This window comes from Eschrichtius robustus, chromosome 13 (genome assembly GCF_028021215.1).
Source record: "Eschrichtius robustus isolate mEscRob2 chromosome 13, mEscRob2.pri, whole genome shotgun sequence".
NCBI classification, from domain to species: domain Eukaryota; kingdom Metazoa; phylum Chordata; class Mammalia; order Artiodactyla; family Eschrichtiidae; genus Eschrichtius; species Eschrichtius robustus.
Genome location: NC_090836.1, coordinates 94,647,658 through 94,671,029, shown reverse-complemented (window position 1 = coordinate 94,671,029; position 23,372 = coordinate 94,647,658). Strand labels below are relative to the sequence as shown.

Genomic DNA, 23,372 nt, shown 5'->3' with positions numbered 1-23,372 from the left:
TAATCTGTGGGGAAAGGATAGTGATTTTTTAAAAATATGTCCCCAGAGTGGTTGTTACGAACAATAAAATATGGGAATCTCTGCTTTCGAGGAACCAGGTGAAAGATGGGTTTGTGGGTGTGAGGGGCTGGGTCCCTACCGCATGGGGTTGGTGATCTTATTGTTGAGACTGCAGCAGGAATAGATGTGTCCCTGGACTCCTTTCTTGGAATCAGAAATACTTTCCCGTAAAATTAATATCTCAGTTGGTGATTGGCCTTTTATTGCTATAGTCATTATCATATAATCATTAAATCTGTTTTTGTGAGTTTCCTTGGGATCCTGGCCATCTACTAAGCCACAAAGAAGCCAACGAAAAATGAACTGTTAGAATTCAACCTGAACATAAAAATTGGAGGCTACGTGGAAACTTCATGTATAGGTTTTCCCTCCCAATTTCTAACTTACCTACAGATTGTCTGACATCTTATGGCTCTGGGTATAATTTCTATTCACTGTAAAAGAGAAAATACATTATTTACTTTAGTCTCACTTTTGCCACTGTTAAATTTAAGCATGTAGGTAAATTAAGAATCGGGAATGAATTTCACTTTATGCCTGGTAAACTGGCATTGTTTTGTCTTTGTACATGTTTATTCATGCACTTTCTTTCTCCGGGTTTTCTTCTTGGTCTATCATTCTTCTACAGAGTTGTTAAAAATTATTTTAATTGATTCTAGATCATCTTAGAGCCAATGTTCTGTTCTTATCTTTCTGCATTAATAGTTCTATAGCTCTTTCTTCCCTTTGGTCACAGACGTCTGGGCAGAAGTCACGGCTTTTAGTACAAGAACTGAGAAGAATGGCAGGCCTTTTCTTAGGTATTGTCAGCTGAGAGCTTTTACAAAAGCAAGCAGAGCTTGAAATCTGAGCCTATCTGAGCAATTCGCAGGGGATAGAGATAATACAATTTATACAATACTTGAGGCAAAAATATTTTTTCTCTATTACACGCCTAGAGAATTAATGTCCATTTATCTACAGCATTAGGAAAACGGTTAGTGACATTGGCAGTGATAAACGGGTGAGAAGATGCTCCATCTAAACGAACGCAGTGATTCTTTTTGTGATGCTTTGAATAAATTAATACTGATCTGTTTCTATCGGTGATGTATTCTGAGCATAGCTGTGACGTGAGAATTGGGAAACTTTCCTCTTAAGATAGGATTTGCAGCCTGTGGTTTGTAACGCAGCAGCAGAGTAGGTGTATAAGTGAGACTCAAGATTACCAAACTGAAAAAATTAGAACGAAGTTGAAAGATAAATGGGAAGATACAAACAAACAAAAATACCTTTCTGTCCTTCAGATTACGCAGACTTTAATTATCCTAGGAAAATGAAGACAGTTACATGTGGGGCCTTTCTTATATAGTACCTTATGCTTAGCTTTATTTGTAGCACAAATAACATTGATGTGATTATTAGTGTATGTGCCTTTCTCACCTTTTAAAATGTGGTCCTACAAAAGCAAAAGCTTGTTTTTGCCATTTCGCCTCCCCTCCCTGCCATGTTAAAAGACTAGCATGTTGTAAATGTTTAAATGTGAGTAAATAATCGATTCAAATAATACTCAGAATAATTCAGTAAAAACAGAGAATATGCTTAAGCAACGATAAAGCAGACTCATTTACCCCAGTGTGACTTGTAAATAATGAAAAAAACTTTTCTTTAAAGTATTGATAAAGGTGAGCGGCTTAATAGGTCCTGAATAGTGAGTCTGCAACTATAAATCTTAAAAAAAAAAAAGAAATCATCCTGTTCCTCCTCGTTCTCTGTAACTGGTTGGTTGCCAAATTCTTGTAACTCCACCACGCAGCGTCTCTTGATTCAGTTTCCTTTGCCCCGCTACATTTGCCTAGGCCCACCTGTCTTCTCCAATATGTTACAAAAGCCTCCTGGTTGTCCCCCCCCTCTAGTACCTTCCACATACTGTTAACATTATATGAGCTGTGCTTCTGCTATTCCCCCATTTTGATGGTTCTTCACTGCCGAGGAATAGTAGTTAAAATCATCAGTATCTAACTGATTTGGGTATTGGGATACTCAGTACACAGAGCAAACTATCACAGAGGATAATGGAGAGGTTCCAGGTAAGTCTAGTTGACTGGAAAGGTGGTTAACTCATCAGCAGAAATAAGAAAGAGAAGGTAACAGATTCAGTTTTTCGACATACAGAGTTCGTAATGTTAGTGGGATGCTGAGAGCGGAAGGACCCGAGATGGGTGGGAAATGGGCACCCAGAAGACCTGGACCTAATCAGCTGGGGAGCTGGGCCCCAGGTAAAGAGTTTCACTTGTTCTCATGTGAACAATCCTCGCAACAACTCTCTAAATAGAAAACCCAGTTTGCAGATGAAGAAACAGGCTAGAAAGGGTTGAAGTAATTCATCCATATCTGGTAGGAGGTACAGTTGGGATTTGAACCAAGGTCTGTCCTTCAGGCTCATACTCTTTCTTCTTTTTACTTTACCTCCCATGAAAGCTTGGGAGAAAGGGCATGGTTGGACCTAAAAAATACTTGGAAGTCACTCTCCTAGGTGGGTGATTGTTGAAGTTCTGCGATTGCTGTGGGAGATTGACTGATAAAAGGCTTGAGTCTTGGTCCTTGGGTTATACGCTTTTCCTGTTTGACGGGACCTATTTACCGTGATAGTACATTTGAATGTAGAATTAAAACATTTAGCGTATTTCACATTGTACACCAGAAGACTATAGATAACTATCGCCTCTGTTACTCCATGGGATTTAAAGGAGAAGGACATCATCCCTAACTCTTATATTTGCAAAACCATGTGTCTAAAGCACAAGCACATAAATGTTGATTTCCTTTCGTTACTAATAATATTCTACCAGTTCTCTCTTCCTTCCCTAACACTCTTCTCCCACTTGATATCAACCCAGGATAACATTTGTTCCATTATGTATTATCCCTCATGGCGCTCTGTACTGTAGCCAAACAAAGCAATTCACTGCAGTGCGCATATATGTGACTTTCCATCTTAATCTTCCTTTTTTTAATAAATGTTAACACTTAATATTTATTAGGCACCATATTTGATTCTACATTGTACAAAACTGACCCCACTCATTATAATGAAGCTTTTAATCTAATAGGAGAGATGAGACACGTATCTAGGTATGTTAAATATAAGGCTTTGAATTTAAATGTCTTGTACGTGTTAGTAGTGCATGCTAAATGCTATGAGAATATAGGAGTGGAGGAGTTACTTCAAACTGGAGAGGGCAAATGCAAACACTAACTGAAGGTCCGCTGTTATTAGACACTGTACAAGGGTAGGTACTTTTGATTTTTTAATTTCACTTCAACCTCACAGTAAATTCTGTTATGTCCATTTTATAGTTGACAAAACTGAGGCTTAGTTTCTTGTCCAAAGTCACACAACTAACAGGTCCCAGAGTCAGGGTTCCATCCCAGGTTTGTTTGGGTCTAAAGTGTAATCTCTTTCTTTTATACCTGGCGTCAACAAACTATGACCTTCAGGCCAAGTCAGGCCCACTGCCTGCTTTTGTAAGGCTCATGAAATTATCACATTTTTAAATGGTTAAGAAAAAGATCAAAAGAGGAATAATATTTCAGTGTCCGTGAATGAGGTTTTCCTGGAACACAGCCACGCTCATTCGTTGATGTGTTACCTACGGCTGTTACCTACTAACAGCAGAGGCGTTGCATCAGAGACCAACCACATGGTCCAGAAGGCCTAAAACATTTCTGTCTGGTCCTTCATAGAAAACCTGTGCTGACTCCTGCTTTCTACCGTCCTTCTCTAAGGATGGCTTCATGGAGAAGAGATTGCTTGAGTTGCTGAGTTTTTCAGTATAATGAATATTCATGATAGAGGATACAGCGTGGGGGAAAGACACAGATCCCTACTGTTGCAGCCTGGCTGTGATTTGGGAAAGCACCATAGTTAGGGAATATTCTAGATTCATTGCAATACAGAATTATAGTGTTAGGAGTTGTGTATGATATGACTGGGGAAAAATGGTTGAGGACCCCACTGGGGATGCCACAAGGAGTAATGACTAGCAACACCAGCTATGGAATTGGCTTAGATTTGGATTTGAGTGGTTAGCTGAGTGGTTTTTGAAAAGATACTTATTAACCTTTTAAAATGTCAGTTTCATTATCAGTAAAAGGAGAATAATGTATAATACCTACCTTTTAGGGTTGTGAGAATTAAATGAGTTAATATATATAAAGTACTTAGAATATTGCCAGACACATAAGGAGCATTCGTTAAATATAAGCTGCTAATACAGGTGAGAGAGGGTCTAGAGGAGTTTAGAATGTATTTAGTAGGCAGTAGTGAACCTCGGTTTGTGTCACCTATGTGGTACATACATATTGTTCTGAATTGTATTGAAATTTTGCACATGTTTATGGTAGCCTCCCTAATGTGATTGTAAACTCCTAAGAGGCAAATTTTTAACTTCTGTTGTAATGTCTTCAGTGCCTAAAACAGCTATGTACCCACAGTAGTTATTTAGTACATGTCTTAGAATTGAAATGGAATTTCAAGTATCTCTTCCCATTTCTTTTTCAGCTAGTTGATCATTCTAGAAACTTCTTCAGTGGATTTTTCTTCTTTGCTAGTTGGTTTCTCTATCACTGTAATAAGATTTGTATATCTGTAGTTTTTCTTTCTCTCTTTTTTCTTTTTTCTTTTTTCTTTTTTTGGCCGTGCTGAGCGGCATGTGGGATCTTAGTTCCCCGACCAGGGATAGAACCTGCACGCCCTGCATTGGAAGCACGGAGTCTTAACCACTGGACTACCAGGGAGTCCCTGTAGTTTGTTTTCTTAAATATTGTCCCCACAAATACATGGTCATTAAGGGTTGTTGTTTTTTAATTTCACGTGACGTCCATTACAGTGGCATTCAGTAGGACTTTAATACTTTACTAAGTTGTGGAAGGTTGGCCCCGCAGTCTACCTGGTGCTTGTAGTGGTTGAGAACAACTTTTATTGAGAGTCTAGGGTTTTAATCGCTTCACATTTTATGTTACCAGTTCTTCACAACAGTATAATGGCATTAACATTGCTATTTTACAGATTAAGAAACTGGAGCACAGAGAAAGTAGGTAGTAACATGTTTAAATGTTTACAGCTATAGTAAGTGGCAGAGCTAGGATTCAAATTATCTTCTAACCATACGCTCCAGCATTGCCCTTTGTGAAATACGAAATTTGTTGGGTCTCGGATGGATTTGATAATATTTTAGGTAATGTGAAAGTAGTGGAATAAACAAATTTGTTTGCATTGGCAAATAATACATTTTCAAAAATTACTATGTCTTCATAATTTACACGTTCCTTTCCTGCATGGTTATCATCTTGAACCTTACTCAAAAATGGCATCACTAAAATCGCTGAGTTGCAGTGGCCTGCATTCTGTGTGAAATAAAATACTGTTTTTGTCCTCTTAATATCTAATTTCTCTCCTTAAACTTTTGTGTAGATAATATAATGACAGTGAGATGGCAGAGTATTGAATTGGTTTGTTGAATGATTACTGAAATATCAAATGTAACCCAGATCTGTCTGTTTCATGTAGCTCTCTTCAGAGGTGTTTTCCAGTCCTTTAGAAATAACTTTAGAAAAACGGTCTTCTCACTCATTTGTGTCTTCTTACTTTTTAAACCGGAGAGTTCGAAATGTAGGTAGGTTTTTCTGAAATTTGGAAAATCTGACTTTTTAGTATAGTTGTAAATTATGTTGCTTCTGGAAAGGCAGTTAACCAAAGAATGTCTTTGTTTATAATTTCCTGCCAATCCCTGTGGTGAATTCATATGGATAGTAGGAGGATTGGATGCATTCTGCTCTTTCTGTCCTCACAGTTAGCTTTTCACACAGTGGGGACACCATCTTATATGTTCTGCTTTATTGAAAAAAGTATTATTATTGTTATGAGGGGATAGGGAGAAATAGGGGTTGAAGTTTTAAATGGAGTGGTCGGGGAGTTGACGTTTGAGCAGAGATGTGAGGGAGGTGTACAAGTCTACAAACCCTGGAATATCTGTGGCACAGGACTGCCCTGGGCACTGTGAGGGGTACAGGGCAGAATAAAAAGTAGTCCTTTCAGAGCACTTTCATTTTAATGGGATACACTGATAAGAACTAAAAGGTAACTGTAGTTTATTTTTCCTCTCATCTTTCACATAAAGTCTTAATTTATTTTCTAGGGAAGAAAGGGGTTGTAGATAAATCTTTATTAGATTCTTGTTAGGCGAGGTAGAAATTTTATTTGCATAGTACTCCCTATTGTCTTTTTTAATCTTGTGGACGAGAAAGTTAATAGACTGCTAAATTAGGAAAAAGAGAAATTGTGTCTAGTTTTGTGGGCTACAAGAAAAAGTTAATTCATTTTCTCAGATGAGATATACTTAAACTGCTTAGCCTGTGATATTAAAACATTTTCAGATAAACTTAGAGGTAAATCTTTGCCTAGAAGTAATCATGTGGACTGTTATCTCGTAGTTTGTGGGCTGTAGTGCTTCTCTCCTGAACTTGTAACTTTGGGTTTTTTTTGTTTTTTGTTTGTTTTTTAATTAATTTTTATTGGAGTATACTTGCTTTACAATGTGTTAGTTTCTACTGTACAGCAAAGTGAATCAGCTATACGTATACACATATCCCCTCTTTTTTGGATTTCCTTCCCGTTTAGGTCACGCAGAGCATTGAGTAGCGTTCCCTGTGCTATACAGTAGGTTTGAACTTATAACTTTGGAATATAGCCTGGAAATTTAATAGAAGTCTGAAAACCATATAACATTTTTAAATTATAAAAATGTATGCCTGGGGAAATTTTTAGACATTGCAGAGTGTATGAGCTACATGCAAAATCACTCCTATCTGAATTTCATTCCTGTAGTATATAAACATAGTGTTTTTTAACAACATTTTTAAAAAAATTCCTGTATGTAACAAAATAAACTGCCAAGAATTTCTTCTTGACCTCCTAACAGAGGTTTACATTTCCCTTTTTGCGGGGGAGAAATAGTTCAGCCTCTGCCTGTCTTGCATTTCTTTGAAACACATAGTGCCAAGGCCACACGTGGATCCTAGAAAAAGGTTTGACCTTTCTTCCCCCATCTCCCACTGCTATTTGACATGTTTATTCAGTTGACTGAGCCAGCTTTATCAAGACTGCCTCTGTGGGAGAGTTAATATTGTGCTTTGTGTGCCAGAGCAGCAGCCCCAGCAGGGCTGAGGTGGAGGATGGAGGCTGCGGTGAAAGAGAAGAGTAAGAGGAGCACAGTCGGAGCATTGGAAGTCCCCTTCGCTGTGTTCATCAAAACTGGGCAACAGTGTCTTTTAGCCTTTGTGTGTTATTTAGTAGACCCGTCCTGTGTCTCTAAGAGTATATTTATGCCTAGAGTTGGAGTGTAGATCTATGAACACCTTTGGTGCTCTTGTTCACCTTCATTCACCAACCCACCTGAAATGGAATTTTCTCTTTCCTATCTGTCCTCAGGCCAGTAAATCCCGTGAGGTCTTCTGAAGCAGTGTGCTTCATGTGGGTGGGTGGGTGGGTGGGTGGGTAGGTAGGTAGCACTGAATAGTTTGAAAGAGAAGGAAGAGAATTATTTTATTTCCTTCTTAGGACACCCAGAATAGCTAAGGAGAAATCATTTACAATACCCTGACCTTGAGATCATGAAAAGAACTTATATAGTGATGAGTGACAAGAATTATTTTTTGCCTGAAGAATTATGGGTAAAAATTTAAGGTCTTGCTAGCATAATTTTTAAGAACTAAATAAAGGGAAGGATTTTTATGTAAAGCAATCCTTAGTACCATGTAGACGTGATTCTTAGACACTAGAGACAGCCTGAATTTTGATGCTGCATAACTAAAATGAAAGACAAGAATTTTTGTCTCTAGATAATGTCACTACCATTTTCTTAAGAACAGCACAATAATTCAGTGCTTCAGCATATGAAGCTTCAGCTTCCTCTTACTGGTTACATTTTTCATCATTCTCTTTTATATTAAAAATACTTTGTAGGCTTTATTACAAAAGTAACATGTACTTATTAGGAGCACGAGGAAGCTTCGGGGGATTTTGGAGAGATATGTTCACTGTTTTGATTGTGGTGATGATTTCATGAGTGTACATATGTATTTCAGAACTTACCACATTGTACACTATGAATAAATAGCTGCAGTTTATTATAGAATTGTCCCTCCGTATCCACAGGGGATTGGTTCCAGGACCCACTGCAGATACCAGAATCCACGGATGCTCAAGTCCCTTGTATAAATGGCATAGTATTTACATATAACCTGTGCACATCCTCCCATATACCTTAAATCATGTCTAGATTACTTATAATACCTAAGACAATGTAAATGCTGTGTAAATAGTTGTAAATACAATTTAATAGCTGGACTCTGGCAAATTCAAGTTTTACTTTCTGGAATTTTTTTTCCTAATATTTTTCAATCTGTGGTCATTTGAATCCATGCTGCAGAACCCGCAGATATGGAGGGCTAACTGTATATGTCAATTATATGTCAGTAAAAGTTTTTAATATTTTTGTGATTTGATTACAAAAAATTGGACTTATTTTATGGTTAATATGTATTTCAATTTGTTAGTGAGATTAAGCACTTTTATCATACAGCCATTTGTATTTCATCTTCTGTGAATTGTTCAGTTATATTCTTTGCCTCTTTTTCTGTTTATTTGTGTGTTTCTCATCAGTTTGAATAACTTACTCTTGACTTAGTGATGGTAACCAGTGTGTCTGTCTTACCTTTGCAGCTGTTTTCTCCAGTTGGTTTTTCTTTTGACTTTAAAATCCATTTCTCCCCCTCTCTTCCCCTCCTTCCCATCCTCTTTTCTTTCCTTCCTAACTTCCGTAGCCAAATCTGTCTTTTTTTTCTTTCTGGTTTTTAGGTTTCCTATCATACTTAAGAATCCCCCCCACCCCAGTAATACTCCCAATATTTCTCATATTTTCATAGTTTTAGTAGTTATATTTTAATCTTTTTTTTTTTTTTTTTGCATATGCAGGTTGAGAGTTGAGGTTTATTTTTTTCCATTGGGTATTCAGTTTTTCACTTATTAAAAAGTCTTTCCTTCCCCCCATTGAATTGACTTGATGCCTAAATATTCGCTGTAAATGTTTATGTCAATCTCTGGATTCTTTTCTATCTCATTTATCTATTGTCTGTCTTTAAGCCAGTACCACACTGTTTTGATTACCATCACTTTATAAGTCTTGAACTCAGGTAGTGTAAGTCCTGCAATTTGCGTTCTTTTTCAGAATTGTTGTGACTATTCTAGGTCCTTTGCATTTCTGTATAAATTTTAATAACAACTTGTCAATTTATGCAAAAATACCTGCTGAGATTTTGATTGTGTTTGTGGGGTTTGGGATGCATGGTCATCTTAAGAATATCCAGCTTTCCAATCTATGATTATATATTTCTCTAGTTGTAACAGCCTTTGTACATTTGTTCTGTTTTATTTTATGCACATTGTAGTAACGATGGTTGAACCTTCCTTTAAAAATAATGTGAGATCTTTCTCCAGTTTTGGATTCATTTTGTTTGTGACAGTATGAGTTTAGTGGCCATCGAGTTAATGTTGAAAACCTGGGATGATGTTTAGACAGTGCCGCTGGAAGTTCAGTTTCCTGCAACTCTCAGTGGGTAGAGAATCCCTTCTTAAATTGAGGGGGGAAAAGGATAACCAGGACTGAGAGAGAAAGAGGAATGAATAATTACTTCCTGGTTTGAAGGAGGTGATGCTCTGACTAGGAGGGTTGTCTTTGATCCCTAATGATTTGATATCTAAAATATGGGGGGAGGGGAAACTTAGCAAAGTGCTAACATTTTTAAGCATTTGACCATCTCTGCCAACTACTTCCAGAAGAACAGTGGCTCCAGACTTTGCAGACTTGTATATCTTTAGTAAAATAATGGCTCTACCTTTTTTGGAATAAAATGGGAGGTCAGGAGGTCAGTTGTTGAGAAGGGAGGGCTTCATGAAATCTCTTACACAAGGTTTAAACTCCTCTTTTGTATCTGAACTTACTTAGACTGAACAGAAGTAAGACAGGGGCTGTGGAGCCAAAATGGCTTCTAACAATTTCCTGTAGTTACTGTATGTTCTTTAGTGATATTGCATGTATCACGCTGGATCCCAAGTAAACATCTGGGAATGGATGTCATGTGGAGAGGTATCCTGCTAGCCTTGTAATGCTAGCAGTAATTATGAAAAACTCAAGTTTTTTTGTCTGGGGAATTTTTTTGTCTATTTCTAATTTAAGGAAAGGGTTTTTTGTTTATTTTTTATTAACCTAGTAGCCAAGACTTAAATAAATCTCTACCTTGAAATCCAAAGGTTAATTTTTTTAATAATATGCTTTCTGCTGAACTCTGTGTTCTTAAAACCTAGAGGTCTATATTGTCTGGTTTTGAGAATTTAATTTATACTGTCATTCTACCTATTGCTATGAATTGTAATTTAGTGAAATTGATTTGTTTTCCCCTAAGAATCACTAAAGGGATAGAGAGTGTTCTAAAGAAAATACTAATGGCCCAAATGAATTTCAACTCTTGTAATTTATCTTCTGTGAGAAATTTCCTGGCATTTAAAATTTTTTGGTGTAAAGGAAGATCTTTGGCCCTTTGGTAACTAGTCAACTTTACTATGGTCACAGACCTGTCTAGAAACCACAAATTGACCGAAGTTGGGTGTGTTTGTGTGTCTCCCTACATACACCTATAGGTATACATATAGCAGTATTTCCCCTAATCCTGAGGCAGTAAGTAAGTGTTCCATTTTACCTGAGCAATGAGAGAATATTCAGGGAATTTTGTTCACTCACCTTAAAAATAATTATATGATGAGAATTTAAAGTCAATTTTTCTCCTACTTTTCTCTTTCTCTATTTGTTCTAGGGTAACCAGGAGCCAACAACAACTCCTGACGCAATGGTTCAGCCTTTTACTACCATCCCATTTCCACCACCTCCACAAAATGGGATTCCCACAGAATACGGAGTGCCACACACTCAGGACTATGCCGGCCAGACCAGTGAGCATAACCTGACCCTCTATGGAAGCACGCAAGCCCACGGGGAGCAGAGCAGCAACTCACCCAGCACACAGAACGGATCTCTGACGGTATGTGAGTGATGAGGTGGCGAGCAGAAGGCGACATGTTGTCCTCGGTCGGTCGTATTGAAATCTTCTTCTTAATCATCACACCAGAATACCCTTTGAAATAGTTTTGCATTTACATTGCATTACATAGCGCTTATGTAATTTCAGTTCTACTCTAAGCATTGTAATTAGAAGATAAGGATTTAGCATAAAACTCACGGTCATTGCCCAGGAGCTTACAGTCTAGAGACAGGACAGACAGTACAACAAGGTAAGTACAGTGATGGGAGTTAACTTAGCAGGATGCTGCTCTTTTCAGCTTCACAGGTAACCTTCAGTTTGCAAAATCTCACGGTCCCTTCTCTGTCCTCATCGTACAGACTCTGTCAGCAGCATTCTACACATTGCCTCCCCCCTCCTCCTTGAAATACTTAGTTGTTGGCTTCCCTGTTTCCCTCCTAAGCACTAGAAGTTCTTTCTTGGTCTCTTTTGTTGGTTCCTCTTTCTCTGTTCAGCTTTTAAATGCTGTGGTGCTCCAGGGCTGGGTCCTAGGACCCCTTTCCCTCCTATTTCATATGCTCTCTCTGTTGTGTAATTATACTACTGAATTCACCTAGTTGCTCAGGCAAAACCTACGAGTCATTATTTCTTTATTTCCTTCATCTCTACATCCAGTCCATTAGCAAGTCTTGGTCACCATAACTCTAGAACATTTTCTTACTTCAACCTCTTTCTCTTCATCTTAAGACCATAGCTGGATAGTGTGCATGATTAAGAGCTCAGCACTTCCGCCAGAGTTTTTGGGCCTGAGTCCTAATGTGACTCCTACTTAGCAGTATGACCTTGGGCCAGTTATTTAATCTCTCTGCCTTGGCTTGCTCATCTGTAAAATGAATAGCACCTATTTCAAGTGGCTTTTAGGAGACTTAAAAGAGTTTAATTCATGTGAGGTGTTTATCATCATTGTCACCACTCTAGTCCAAACCTCTTCACTTATTTTCTATATTACTGTTGCCTAACTTATCACAAAGCAGCCAAGATACTTTTTTTTTTTTTTTTTTAATGAAAATAATGCTGTTTTCCTGCTGGACTCTAATGGTTTCCTAACAGAATAAAATCCAGACTCTGCACTTGGTTTACTAATCCCTGGCCCCAGCCTACCTCTTTGACTTCATCTCTTACTACTTAGTAAGCAAGTAAAGGAAGTGTCATAAATTAACAGTAGGTGTGTTATCACATCATACAGATCACTTCAAATGATTATGAACTCACAGACTTAACAGCAGAACTACTGGAAAAGAAGGAAAAAGAAAGAATAAAATACATAAATCAGAGGCTTTATCGAGATATTTTAATTACTAAGTCTATTTCTTTACGAGTTATCAGTCTTTTTTTTCTATTTTCTATTTCTTGTTGTCAATTTTGGTAATTGGTGTTTTCCTAGGAATTTTTCTATTTCATCTTAATTAACTATTCTGTTGGTATAAAGTTACTCATAATAATAATCCCATTTTCTATAATTTCTTTAGCATCTGTAGTGGTATCCCCTCTTTCATTCTTGATTTTGGTAATTATGTCTTCTCTTTTTTTCTTGGTCAGTCTAGCTAAGGTTTATTGATTTTGAGGCTTGTTCCAAAAAACCAGCTTTTGATTTCATTGACCTTTTTAAAAATCTGTTGTTTTTGGTTTTTTTAAAATTTTTATTTATTTATTTATTTATTTTTGGCTGTGTTGGATCTTCGTTTCTGTGCGAGGGCTTTCTCTAGTTGCGGCGAGTGGGGGCCGCTCTTCATCGCGGTGCGCGGGCCTCTCACTGTCGCGGCCTCTCTTGTTGCGGAGCACAGGCTCCAGACGCGCAGGCTCAGCAGTTGTGGCTCACGGGCCTAGTTGCTCCGCGGCATGTGGGATCTTCCCAGACCAGGGCTCGAATTCGTGTCCCCTGCATTGGCAGGCAGATTCTCAACCACTGCGCCACCAGGGAAGCCCAATCTGTTGTTTTTATGTGTCACTGATTTCCGTTCTGATCTTTACTATTTCCTTCCTTCTTCTTGCTTTGGGTTTGATTTGGTCTTTATTTTCCTAGCTTCTTGACTTGCAATGTTAGATCATTGATTTTAGAATTTTATCCTTTCTAATATGTGTTTAAAGCTATACCTTTCCTTTTAAGTTTCCCTTTAGCTACATCCCATAAAATGTGATATATTGTGTTTTCATTTTCATTCAGTTCAAGATATTTTTAAATTTTTCCTTGTGATTTCTTCTTTGATCCTGGTTTACATAGACGTGTGTTGTTTAATTTCCAAATGTTTGAGGATGTCTCAAGTTTTTTTTCTTTAATCCCATTGTGCTCAGAGAATATTCTTTGTATGATTTGAGTCTTTTTAAACTTAGTGAGACTTGTTTTATGGCTTAGTAGGTGGTCTGTCCTACAGAATGTTCCTAACCAGTTGGGCCTTTTATCAATATGAAATGTCCCTCTTTGTCTCTATTAATATTTCTTGTCTTAAGTCTATTTCGTGTGATATTAATATAACTACTTGAACTTTCTTATGATTACTATTTGAATGACATCTTTTTCCTTCATTTTGTTTCAAACTCTTTGAATCTAAGATGTGTCTCTCGTAAAAAACATAACATCTGGATCTTACTTCTTTTTCCAGTCTGAAAATTATTGCCTTTCTATCAGAGCATTTAGTCTATTTACATTTAATGTAATTGTTAATGTGGGTGGATTTATGTCTGCCATTTTAGTATTTGTTTTTATATGTCTCATGTCCTTTATTGTTCCTTCTTTACTGATTTATGTTAAATAATTCTTTCTGTACCTTCTAAATCCTTTTGTGATTTTCTTAAATTAGTCATTTATTTGTGTTATTTATGTATTTTCTTAGTTCTTGATCAAGGATTACATCTTTGAGTTATCACAACCTGCTGATGGCTGTGTGTATATGTGTGTGTGTGTGTGTGTGTGTGTGTGTGTGTGTGTGTGTGTGTGTGTGTTATTCTGGTAAAATATAGCAGCTTTGATCCAATATAGCTCTATCCCTCACCATCCTTTGTGCTGTTATTGTCATATATATATATATATGAAGTACAATAATATAGTATTACAGTTATTACTTTAAAAATCTTCTATTTTTAAAGAAATTTACCATTTCCAGTGATTTTCTTAGCTTCCTATGGATTTGAGTTATTTTCCGATGTCATTTCCTTTTAGCTGGTAGCACATCTTTTAGTATTTCTGTAGACTAGGTCTGCTTGAAACAAATTTTCTGGTTTTGTTTATCTAGGAATACCTTTATTTTGTCTTCATTTTTGAAGACTAGCTGTAGAATTCTTGGTTGACATTTTCTCCCCACCTCCTCAGCCCTCTGGCCTCTGATGAGAAGTCAGTTGTTAATCCTGTTGTTGTTCCCCTGTATGTGATGAGTTGTTTTTCTCTTGCTGTCTTCAAGATTTTTTTGTTTGTCTTTGGCTTTGAGCAGTTTGACGCTGATATGTCTAGGATAGATCTCTTTGTTTTTATCATACGTGTAGCGCATTGCGATTTTGAGGTCTATAGATTGTTTTCCATCAAAATTGGGAAGTTTTTGAACGTAATTTTTTCAAATATTTGTTCTTTCCTTTTCTTCCTCCTCCTGGGACTTTTGCTGCAAGTAATGGGGATGCTTGTTCCCCACAGGTTCAGATTCTGTTTGTTTGTCTGTTTTTAAGCTAAATCTAAACAGAATCTAAGGTTCTACTCATTTTTCTTCAGTCTTCTTTCTTTCCATTCTTTTGATTGGATAATTTCTGTTGATCTGTTTCAGTTTACTCTTTCTTTTTTCCGCCATATCATATCAGCTATTAAGCCCATCTAGTGAATTTTTATTTTAGTTAATGTACTTTTCAACTCTGGAATTTTCATTTAGGATTTCTGTATCTCTGTTGAGATTCCTTACTTGTCATCTTATTTCCTTTAATTCTTTGAATACATTTGTAATTGTTACTTTGAAGTCACCTGCTGACTCTTAACATCCAGGCCTCCTCAGAGCCTGTTTCTAGTCACTGCTTGTTTTCTTGAGTCGGGGCCCCACTTTTCCTGTTTCTTTGTATGTCTTGTAACTTTTTAGTAAATTGGACATTTTAGTAATGTGTTTTAATGACTCTATATATAAAGTTTTTTGGTTTTGTTTTTGTTTTTGAGAGGTGTAGGTGAGTGTATATGTGTGTGTTTTAAATAGTTTGCCTGTACTTAAACTGTGGACTCCTCTGTGGTGTGCAGCCACTGATGTGTCTGCTTAGTGATTTTCATTCTCGTTTTTACTTTTTAGCCTGGCTGGAAGTCACCCCTGTGTCTCCATAGCCTACTGGTCAGCCACTGATTTGGGCATAAGTTGTGCTTAAGCACCTGGAGTGTGGAAAGCTTCCACCCTCTGCTGATCTGGTTTTGGGTTGGGAAGTGCATTTCACAGTACAGCCAGTTCTCAAGTATGCCTTGGCTTTTTCTTTCTTTTGGGCCCTCTTATGTCTCCCCCTCCTCATCTGCATATTTTCACAGTCAGCCAGGGATGTGAGGAGATCATATCTAGTTATTCTACTATTCTCTCATTTCCAGGATCTTCCCTTCAGATTTCTAGCTGATCCACCACTCACCCCAATCAGACCACAGCCTCAAGCTAGAAGAACTGTATTTCCCCTGTTAGGTTCCCACCAAGTTTGCCACTTCAGCGGACAAGTCTGTGGTTTTCTACTGCGCCCCCCACCCCAGTACCCCAAGTCGAGTCCGCCCCCTCTGGCAGCAAAGCTGCTGGTTTTTGTGGCCCAGCCCTATCCCGAAGAGCTCTCCCAGAAGAGCTGAGGATTAGAGGGTGGGGTTAATGAGTTGGAGTAGGCCCAGGCAATAAGTTTGTAGACTCCTGCGGGTTTTACCCTAAAGCTCTAGCAGCTTTTCAAGAAACTTCTCTATTTATTATCTGCCTCTGATTGATTTCAAGGACCCTGAAATGACTGACAAGTTTTCTTATTGTTTTGAGGAGAGGATTCACTGACCTGTTCATGCCATCAGAGCCAGAAGTCCCTTCTTTGAATCACTTCATGGTCGTTTGTACTGCACCTCTCCTCACCACTGCCCATTTCTCTTTCTCTTTTTTTCCCTATTGCCACTGTTTCCCATTGTTTCAGATTCCCGGATTATGTGTCTCTAATGACAGTATTAGCGGCGAGCTCTGTTCCTTAATATAAATATATACAGTTAAGACTTCTGTTCTTCATCCATGTTAGAAACTATTCATTATATGATTTTGCATTACATTGACCAATTAGAGTTTCTAAAGATGTATTGAAATAAGATTAGGAATCCTTATGAATAGATTGTGAATTTATTGGTGCTGAGGAGAAAATGGAAAATCCTTGAGTTGTGCCTGCAAACAGAACACAAGTTCTGTCATTTTAGGAAGTTGCTAACAATAAAATGGGAAATTATTAGGAAGCTCTGGTTGAAGATACTTCTTATATTTTTAAGTGTACATTTTAATTGTGAGTGTGAATCCACTGCTCTTAAGCCATTTTACCTTTAGAAGTTGTGTGTGGGTGTGTGTTTCTGAGGGGAGGTGGGGTGTGTTTAGAGAGCGATTGAGCAGTAGAGCAGTATATTGTAAAACCTACCTAGATTTGACAACCTTATAAATTATTCTGTTAAACCTTTACCTTCTGCTTATATGTTTCGTAAAAAGAGTCTGGTAATTCCTGTAGCCAGTTAAATTCAAAAGGTAGATAAGAAGCATTGTTATTTATAAATAAATGATATCTTAAATTTGTATAACACTTTTCAGTTTAAAGCTTGATTCCACAAACACTATTTTATTGTGGCTCATAAAATAGCCCTTTGTGGTATGTTATTGTTTTTCTACTTGGGGAATTCAAAGTCTTTACTCTCCAGTCTACCACTCTGACTCCCCATCTCCAACTCAATGAAAGTGATCATGAAGATATGCACTGGTCCTCTGAGCAGATGCTTGTGCATCTTTTCCCTCTCAGTCCAAGTGTTAGCTCTGCTGGGAAGCCCTGCTTGACTTTCCTAGGCAAAGCCAAATTCATGTATCCTTCATTTCGGCTCAGGTAGACTTCTGAGCTGACCACCTTTTGTGGAACTTACAAGGTGTGATGTTTTTTGTTCACTTCTGTCTCCCTAACTAAACTGTAAGCTTCTTTTGCATTCCCTGACTTATCATAGTACCTGGCACTTAATAGTTACTCAGTAAATATTTCTTGGGGAAAAAAAATGAAAGAAGATACAGGTGTGCCATGGGAGGTCTGAGGAGAGAGAAGTGAGCTCCTTGGTGAAGATGGCATTGATCTGGGCCTTGTATTATGAGTGACTAGAATTCAGACATGTTTGGATGGTGGTGGGAAGAATTAGGAAAGTCATTTCTCAAAGCAAAGTTGGAGAGATGGGAAAGATCAAAATGTCTTTGAATAAAAGCATGGGTTTCCGTTTGGTTGAAGCTTGGGTGCTTGGTGGAGACTAGTGGGAAATAGGTGGGAGAAAGGTCACTTGAGAGTACAAATTGGGAAGAGCATTTGAATGCCTGGCTGAGAAATTACTTTATTAAAGGTGGTATTTGAGCAGGAAATGGAAGCGAGCAGAAATGTGCTTCAGAAGATTAATCTCTTGCATGTACAAGATAGAGAAGCAGGAAGACTGGTTAGGAAAGGGTCTTATGGTTGGAGTTGATAATGGGGTTCTGGATTAGGGGTTGCAGTGATTATGTACAGGAGGAAATGAAGAGAAATTATGAAGATAGAATAAACAGAATTTGACAGCTGATTGGATGAGTAAAATAAGGAGATCAGAGTCAAAGATTTTTCATCCTTATTGCAATAACTATATCTTGAATAAAATCATTTTACCCCCCAAGTTTCAGTTTCCTCACCTATCAAATGGAGGTAATAATTCCTACATGACGGAATTGTAGTGAGAATAAATTAGAAAAGCTTTGGAGATTACTTGTTTAAATAGGTCTTTGAGATAATTGCTTTTACCGTCTTTTTAAAGCAGTTGTCCTGGTTGATGTCATTTATTTGCGCTTTTTATTATTGTGAGCTACAGCTGTATTTTAGTAGATCTTGTTTATGTTGGATAGTCCCATCTTGTTGATGGAGAGAACAAAAAGAAAGGATTTCTGACATAAAAATGAGAAATGAGCAATGAAATCTAGAGTTTTATTTCCAAAATATATTTTAGAAATTGATTTTAACATTGGGCTAGAAGCTTCTTGTACTCTTAAGATGAGAGCTTGTTTTGACAGTCATTTGGCCCCATAGTGTGCATTAGCAAGAGAGGTAGCAGTTAGGGGGTCTCCCACCTGGGTCTGCAGAGGCTTGATTATCACTGAGCCTGCCTGCAGAGAAGAAAGGACCTCAGTTCCTGTATGTTTAGATATTTTCCAAATGCCAGCAGGCGTAAATAGCCGAAGTATTTGAAGTAGATAAGCTTTGGTGAGTGATCTTCAGATACAAGATTCATATTTGTGTACATATTCTGCCGACCTATTGGATCGTACTTTCCCTGAGGGCAGGAACTATTACTTGCCCTCTTCTTATTACTCCCAATGATATACAACGGACACTTAGTAAGTGATTTTTGAATGAAAAAAGAAGCTTATAAAGGCATGTGAGTAAGTTGCTAGTCAGTAACATCTTTCGAAGTATTTGAACAGAGTTGTTGGTGCATCTAAATTGAGGGAATAGTTGAGTGGTCCGCCGTGCTATATCATAGTCTGCTGTAGATTTTATAGCCCTCCTCATTGGTGGGCCTTTGAGCACACCTCCAAGTAAAGATGACTCAGACCCCATATTGTTCGTCATCCTCTGTTTCTTCCCTTTTCTGTACACCCTTTCTCTGGAGTTGAAGCCAGATTTCCTTGCATTTCTCTACCATCAGAAGATCAGTCTAACCGTCCTCCCTTGGAATTACCCACTGACCCTTACCTGAAGATGCCTTGTAGATAGGTGACCCATCAAATGTAGCCAGGAAGTTATACCACTTAACAGTGGGTCCATTTGCCCACACCAGGACTTCTGGTATATAATGGTAAAAATGGGGCCCATATCCTTCTCTCATATTGTGTATTGTTGGGCGATGTTACCTTTAGCCTGCAGTGTAGGTATGATCATTAGCATCTTCCATCTCCAGGCTAGAATTAGAGGCCTGGGACAACAGAGGATTCATTCATGCAGTCATCCACTTTTCCAAGAGATGCTCTCATTTTCCCCTAAAATAACAAAAAGTAGAGGACAATGAGACTATACAAACTACCCACACTGGTTACCGATTTACCCGTAAATTTAGTAATTACTCATACACTCCAGCTAGGGGGTGTTGATGCCTATGAGCAGCTTGGCAAGTTCACAGCTGGATTGATGAGGAAACTATAGCCTGGTCTGAAATGCAGAAGTTCCTGCAGAAAACCATACTCAGAGCCAGGCATGCATATTCTTCAGTAGAGAAAAATTGCCCTTTGGTTCATGTAAGACTCAAGACACCCTTTCAGCAAATTGTTAATATTGTTAAGTTATGATTATTGCTTCTTCTCTTTTGCATGCCTTCATTTATTTATTTTTATTTACTTATTAATTATTATTATTACACCCATTCTACCCCCACCCCACCCCTCAAAAAAAGAAACTGAAGCTGAAAAGTTCTGAGAACGGTAATAACACTGCTCTACTGGCCCTTGCTGCTCTCCTGTGTGTTAGGGTAAGAATAAAGAAGCACTGATGATTAACTTAGTGCGGTTTTTCTTAACCTGTCTACAAGAGTTGTGCATTTTCCATAAATATTTTGTACTATCTTTTGAAGTCGGTAAACTCTGTTTAGAATCACTGAATTTTAAAGCTAAAATAGATTTTGGAAATCATCTCACGCCTTCCTTTTACAGCAGAGGTCAGCAGTTTTAAGCGACTTGAACAAGGTTATAGCTAGCTCGAAACAGAGCTGGGACTCAGGAAATCTGCTTTAAGTCAAGGGCTTTTTTTCTGCTTCCCCATGTAAATTATAAAAAATAAAAGACATCTCTAGACATGGTCTTATCTTCTTAGTTTCCACTTACTCTTCAACTTTAAACCCAAGAACTTCAACTAGAACATACTTACAGATTTCTTTCATTCTGCAGTGTATATTAAAATATTAAAGAATCATTCAGTTAAGTATAAAGTTTTTAAAAATTGAGGTTATTGTCTCTCGTGTTTCTGTATTATATATAATTTTTACATAATTCAGACTCGTGGTTTTAAAAAAATAGGTGACTTGCTGTGGTTTTTGTTAAACTGTGATACTGGTTTTTGTTTCCTGGGATAATATATGGTGATATTACATATACAAATGATGCCATTTAGAATTCTTTTTTATAACACTTTGACCCACTGAGGAAATAGAACTAGATATTTTCTGAAGAAAATTGAGTTGCTAGTTTATTGGGAAAATGCTAGCTGACATTTAAATGCCCAAATAAGACTAGATTCTCAGAATTTGACTTGTAGCAATATTCAGATACACAGAAGAAATACTTAAGCATTTCTCTTTAAAATAACTAAATCTAAACTTTTGCTCAAGTAAGGAATTGTTCTACATAAATGTAAATTCAATTTTTTATGCCCCCAAAATTGTGTTTGGTGTTAGCACTGGAAAAAATAATTTTATATGCATAGGTATTCTTGGTATGTTATTTTAGCACTGTGAAATTACCCTGATTTTCAGTAACTAAGTAGATAAGCCAAGATTTCACTTTTTAGAAAGATATTCTATCATGTTAGGAGTACTCTTTAAGAAGGAATTCAGAAGATCTAATTCCACCAATTTTAACCCAGTATATACTCCATTATAAACATTTATAAAATTGCTTTAAATTTTAGATGCTAACAAGTCTGGTTGATGGATCTTCATGGATTGTAGTACCAACTTTTTCTTTAAGGCACTGTAAAATGATATAATGAAAAGTATCCCAACTTACTTTCTAAAATATTATCAGGAGAGACTGAATTTTTTTTAAAGCTGTTTTTAAAAAACTGTTTATATTTATATAATATTGTGGTTAGGGCGCTTGAGCTAGGAAACCAGATTGAGTTAGGTTTAGCTCCCAGCTCCTTCCATTTGCTAAATGTATAACCCTGAGAGAATTATAACTAATGCTCATTTTCCTCACCTGTAAAACTGGTGATACTAGTTCCTAACTCATAGGGTTGTTTTTAGGATTAAATGAGAAAATGTATAGCAAGTACTTTGTATAATGCCTGGCACATAACAAATGTTCAATAAATATTAGCTATAATTTTATTGATATATAATTATTTCATTTCAACGAAGGTGTTACAGGCAGTTCTTAAGTTAAAATAATACAAATTAACAGGCTGTCCAATTATATATCTCTTTTCTCTTTTGCCGTTGTTTTCCCTCATACCCTTGGGAGCTTGTGCTCTAAGGGCCATTCTGATAAAAGCAGTATTTTTCAAAGTGAACTTTATATTTTGATCCACAAAAATGAATGAATGAGTGCATGAATGGATGGTATATATAATGCATGTTTAGGGAGAAAGGTGAGTTTTCTGTCTTCAGAATTCATAGGAAACCTTTTAACTTTGTTTAGTCCAGTATTTCCCAAATTTATTGGACCATGAAACTCATTTTCCACAAAATACCAGTTAACATCCTGCAGAACTGTCATTCTACCCTTTGGGAAGTATCGCTCTATGATTTTTGAAGCATGTATACACACACGTATCCTTTAGATGTACTTAAAGCTATTTTGGGCAGTGACCTTTCCATTAGATTTTCTCGGGTATAAAATACATCAGTCTCATTTAATACAAATTTGAATCATTCAAAATGGAAACAGTGTGATATAGAAAAATTAATGACACTTCACTTTTGTGCAGATTTTAAACTGTTAACAAAATTCAACTGAGTAAATTTAAAAGCTCTTATTGGCTTTATTCAGTGATTCATGAATTCGGTGGCATCCAATCTAGCAGATAGAAAGGAGCTCTGAGTAAAATTGTCATTATATGCAGATGACGTGATATAGAAAACCCTGAAGACTCCACACAGAAACCATTAGACCTGATAAACGAATTCAGCAAGGTAGCAGGATACAAGATTAACGTTGCATTTCTTTCTTTACACTAACAATGAAATATCAGAAAGGGAAAGTAAAAAAACAATCCCTTTAAAATCACATCAAAAAATAAAATAAAATAAAATACTTAGGAATAAACCTGACAAGGAGGTGAAAGAATATGCTGAGAACTATAAAACGTTAATAAAGGAAATTGAAGATGATTCAAAGAAATGGAAAGATATCCCATGCTCTTGGATTGGAAGAATTAATATTGTTAAAATGGCCATACTACCCAAAGCAATCTACAGATTTAATGCAATCCCTATCAAATTACTCATGACATTTTTCACAAAACTGGAACAAGTAATCCTAAAATTTATATGGAACCATAAAAGACCCAGAATTGCCAAAGCAATCCTGAGGAAAAAGAACAAAGCTGGAGGCATAACCCTCCCAGACTTCAGACAATACTACAAAGCTACAGCAATCAAAACAGCCTGGTATTGGCACAAAAGCAGACATATGGATCAATGGCAGAGACTAGAGAGCCCAAAATAAATCCACACACCTACTGTCAATTACTCTTCAACAAAGGAAACAAGAACATACAATGGAGAAAAGACAGTCTCTTCAGCAAGTGGTGTTGGGAAAGCTGGACAACCACATGTAAATCAATGAAGATGGAACACTCCCTCACACCCTACACAAAAGTAAACTTAAAATGGCTTAAAGACTTAAATATAAGACATAACATCATAAAACTCCTAAAAGAGAACATAGGCAAAACATTCTCTGACATAAATCATAGTAATGGTTTCTCAGGTCAGTCTCCCAAGGCAATAGAAATAAAAGCAAACGTAAACAAATGGAACCTAATCAAACTTATAAGCTTTTATACAGCAAAGGAAACCATAAACAAAATGAAAAGACAGCCTATGGACTGGGAGAGAATATTTGCAGCAATGCAACTGACAAGGCTTTAATTTCCAAAATATACAAACAGCTCATACAACTCAACAGCAAAAAAAAAACAACCCAATCAAAAAATGGGCAGAAGACCTAAATAGGCGTTTCTCCGAAGAAGACATACAGATGGTCAAT

The 23,372-nt window shown here is 37.1% G+C and overlaps 1 protein-coding gene across 10 annotated transcripts in view; it reads left to right on the top strand.

Moving 5' to 3' along the window:
- The window catches only part of RBFOX2 (RNA binding fox-1 homolog 2), a 274,079-nt gene that overhangs the window by 191,555 nt on the left and 59,152 nt on the right, over positions 1–23,372 (top strand). For all 10 annotated transcript variants that reach the window (XM_068561300.1, XM_068561293.1, XM_068561291.1 and 7 more), the window contains one exon: positions 10,972–11,196. In XM_068561300.1, coding sequence (XP_068417401.1) covers positions 10,972–11,196 — 225 coding nt within the window. The remainder of the gene's footprint in view (positions 1–10,971; positions 11,197–23,372) is intronic.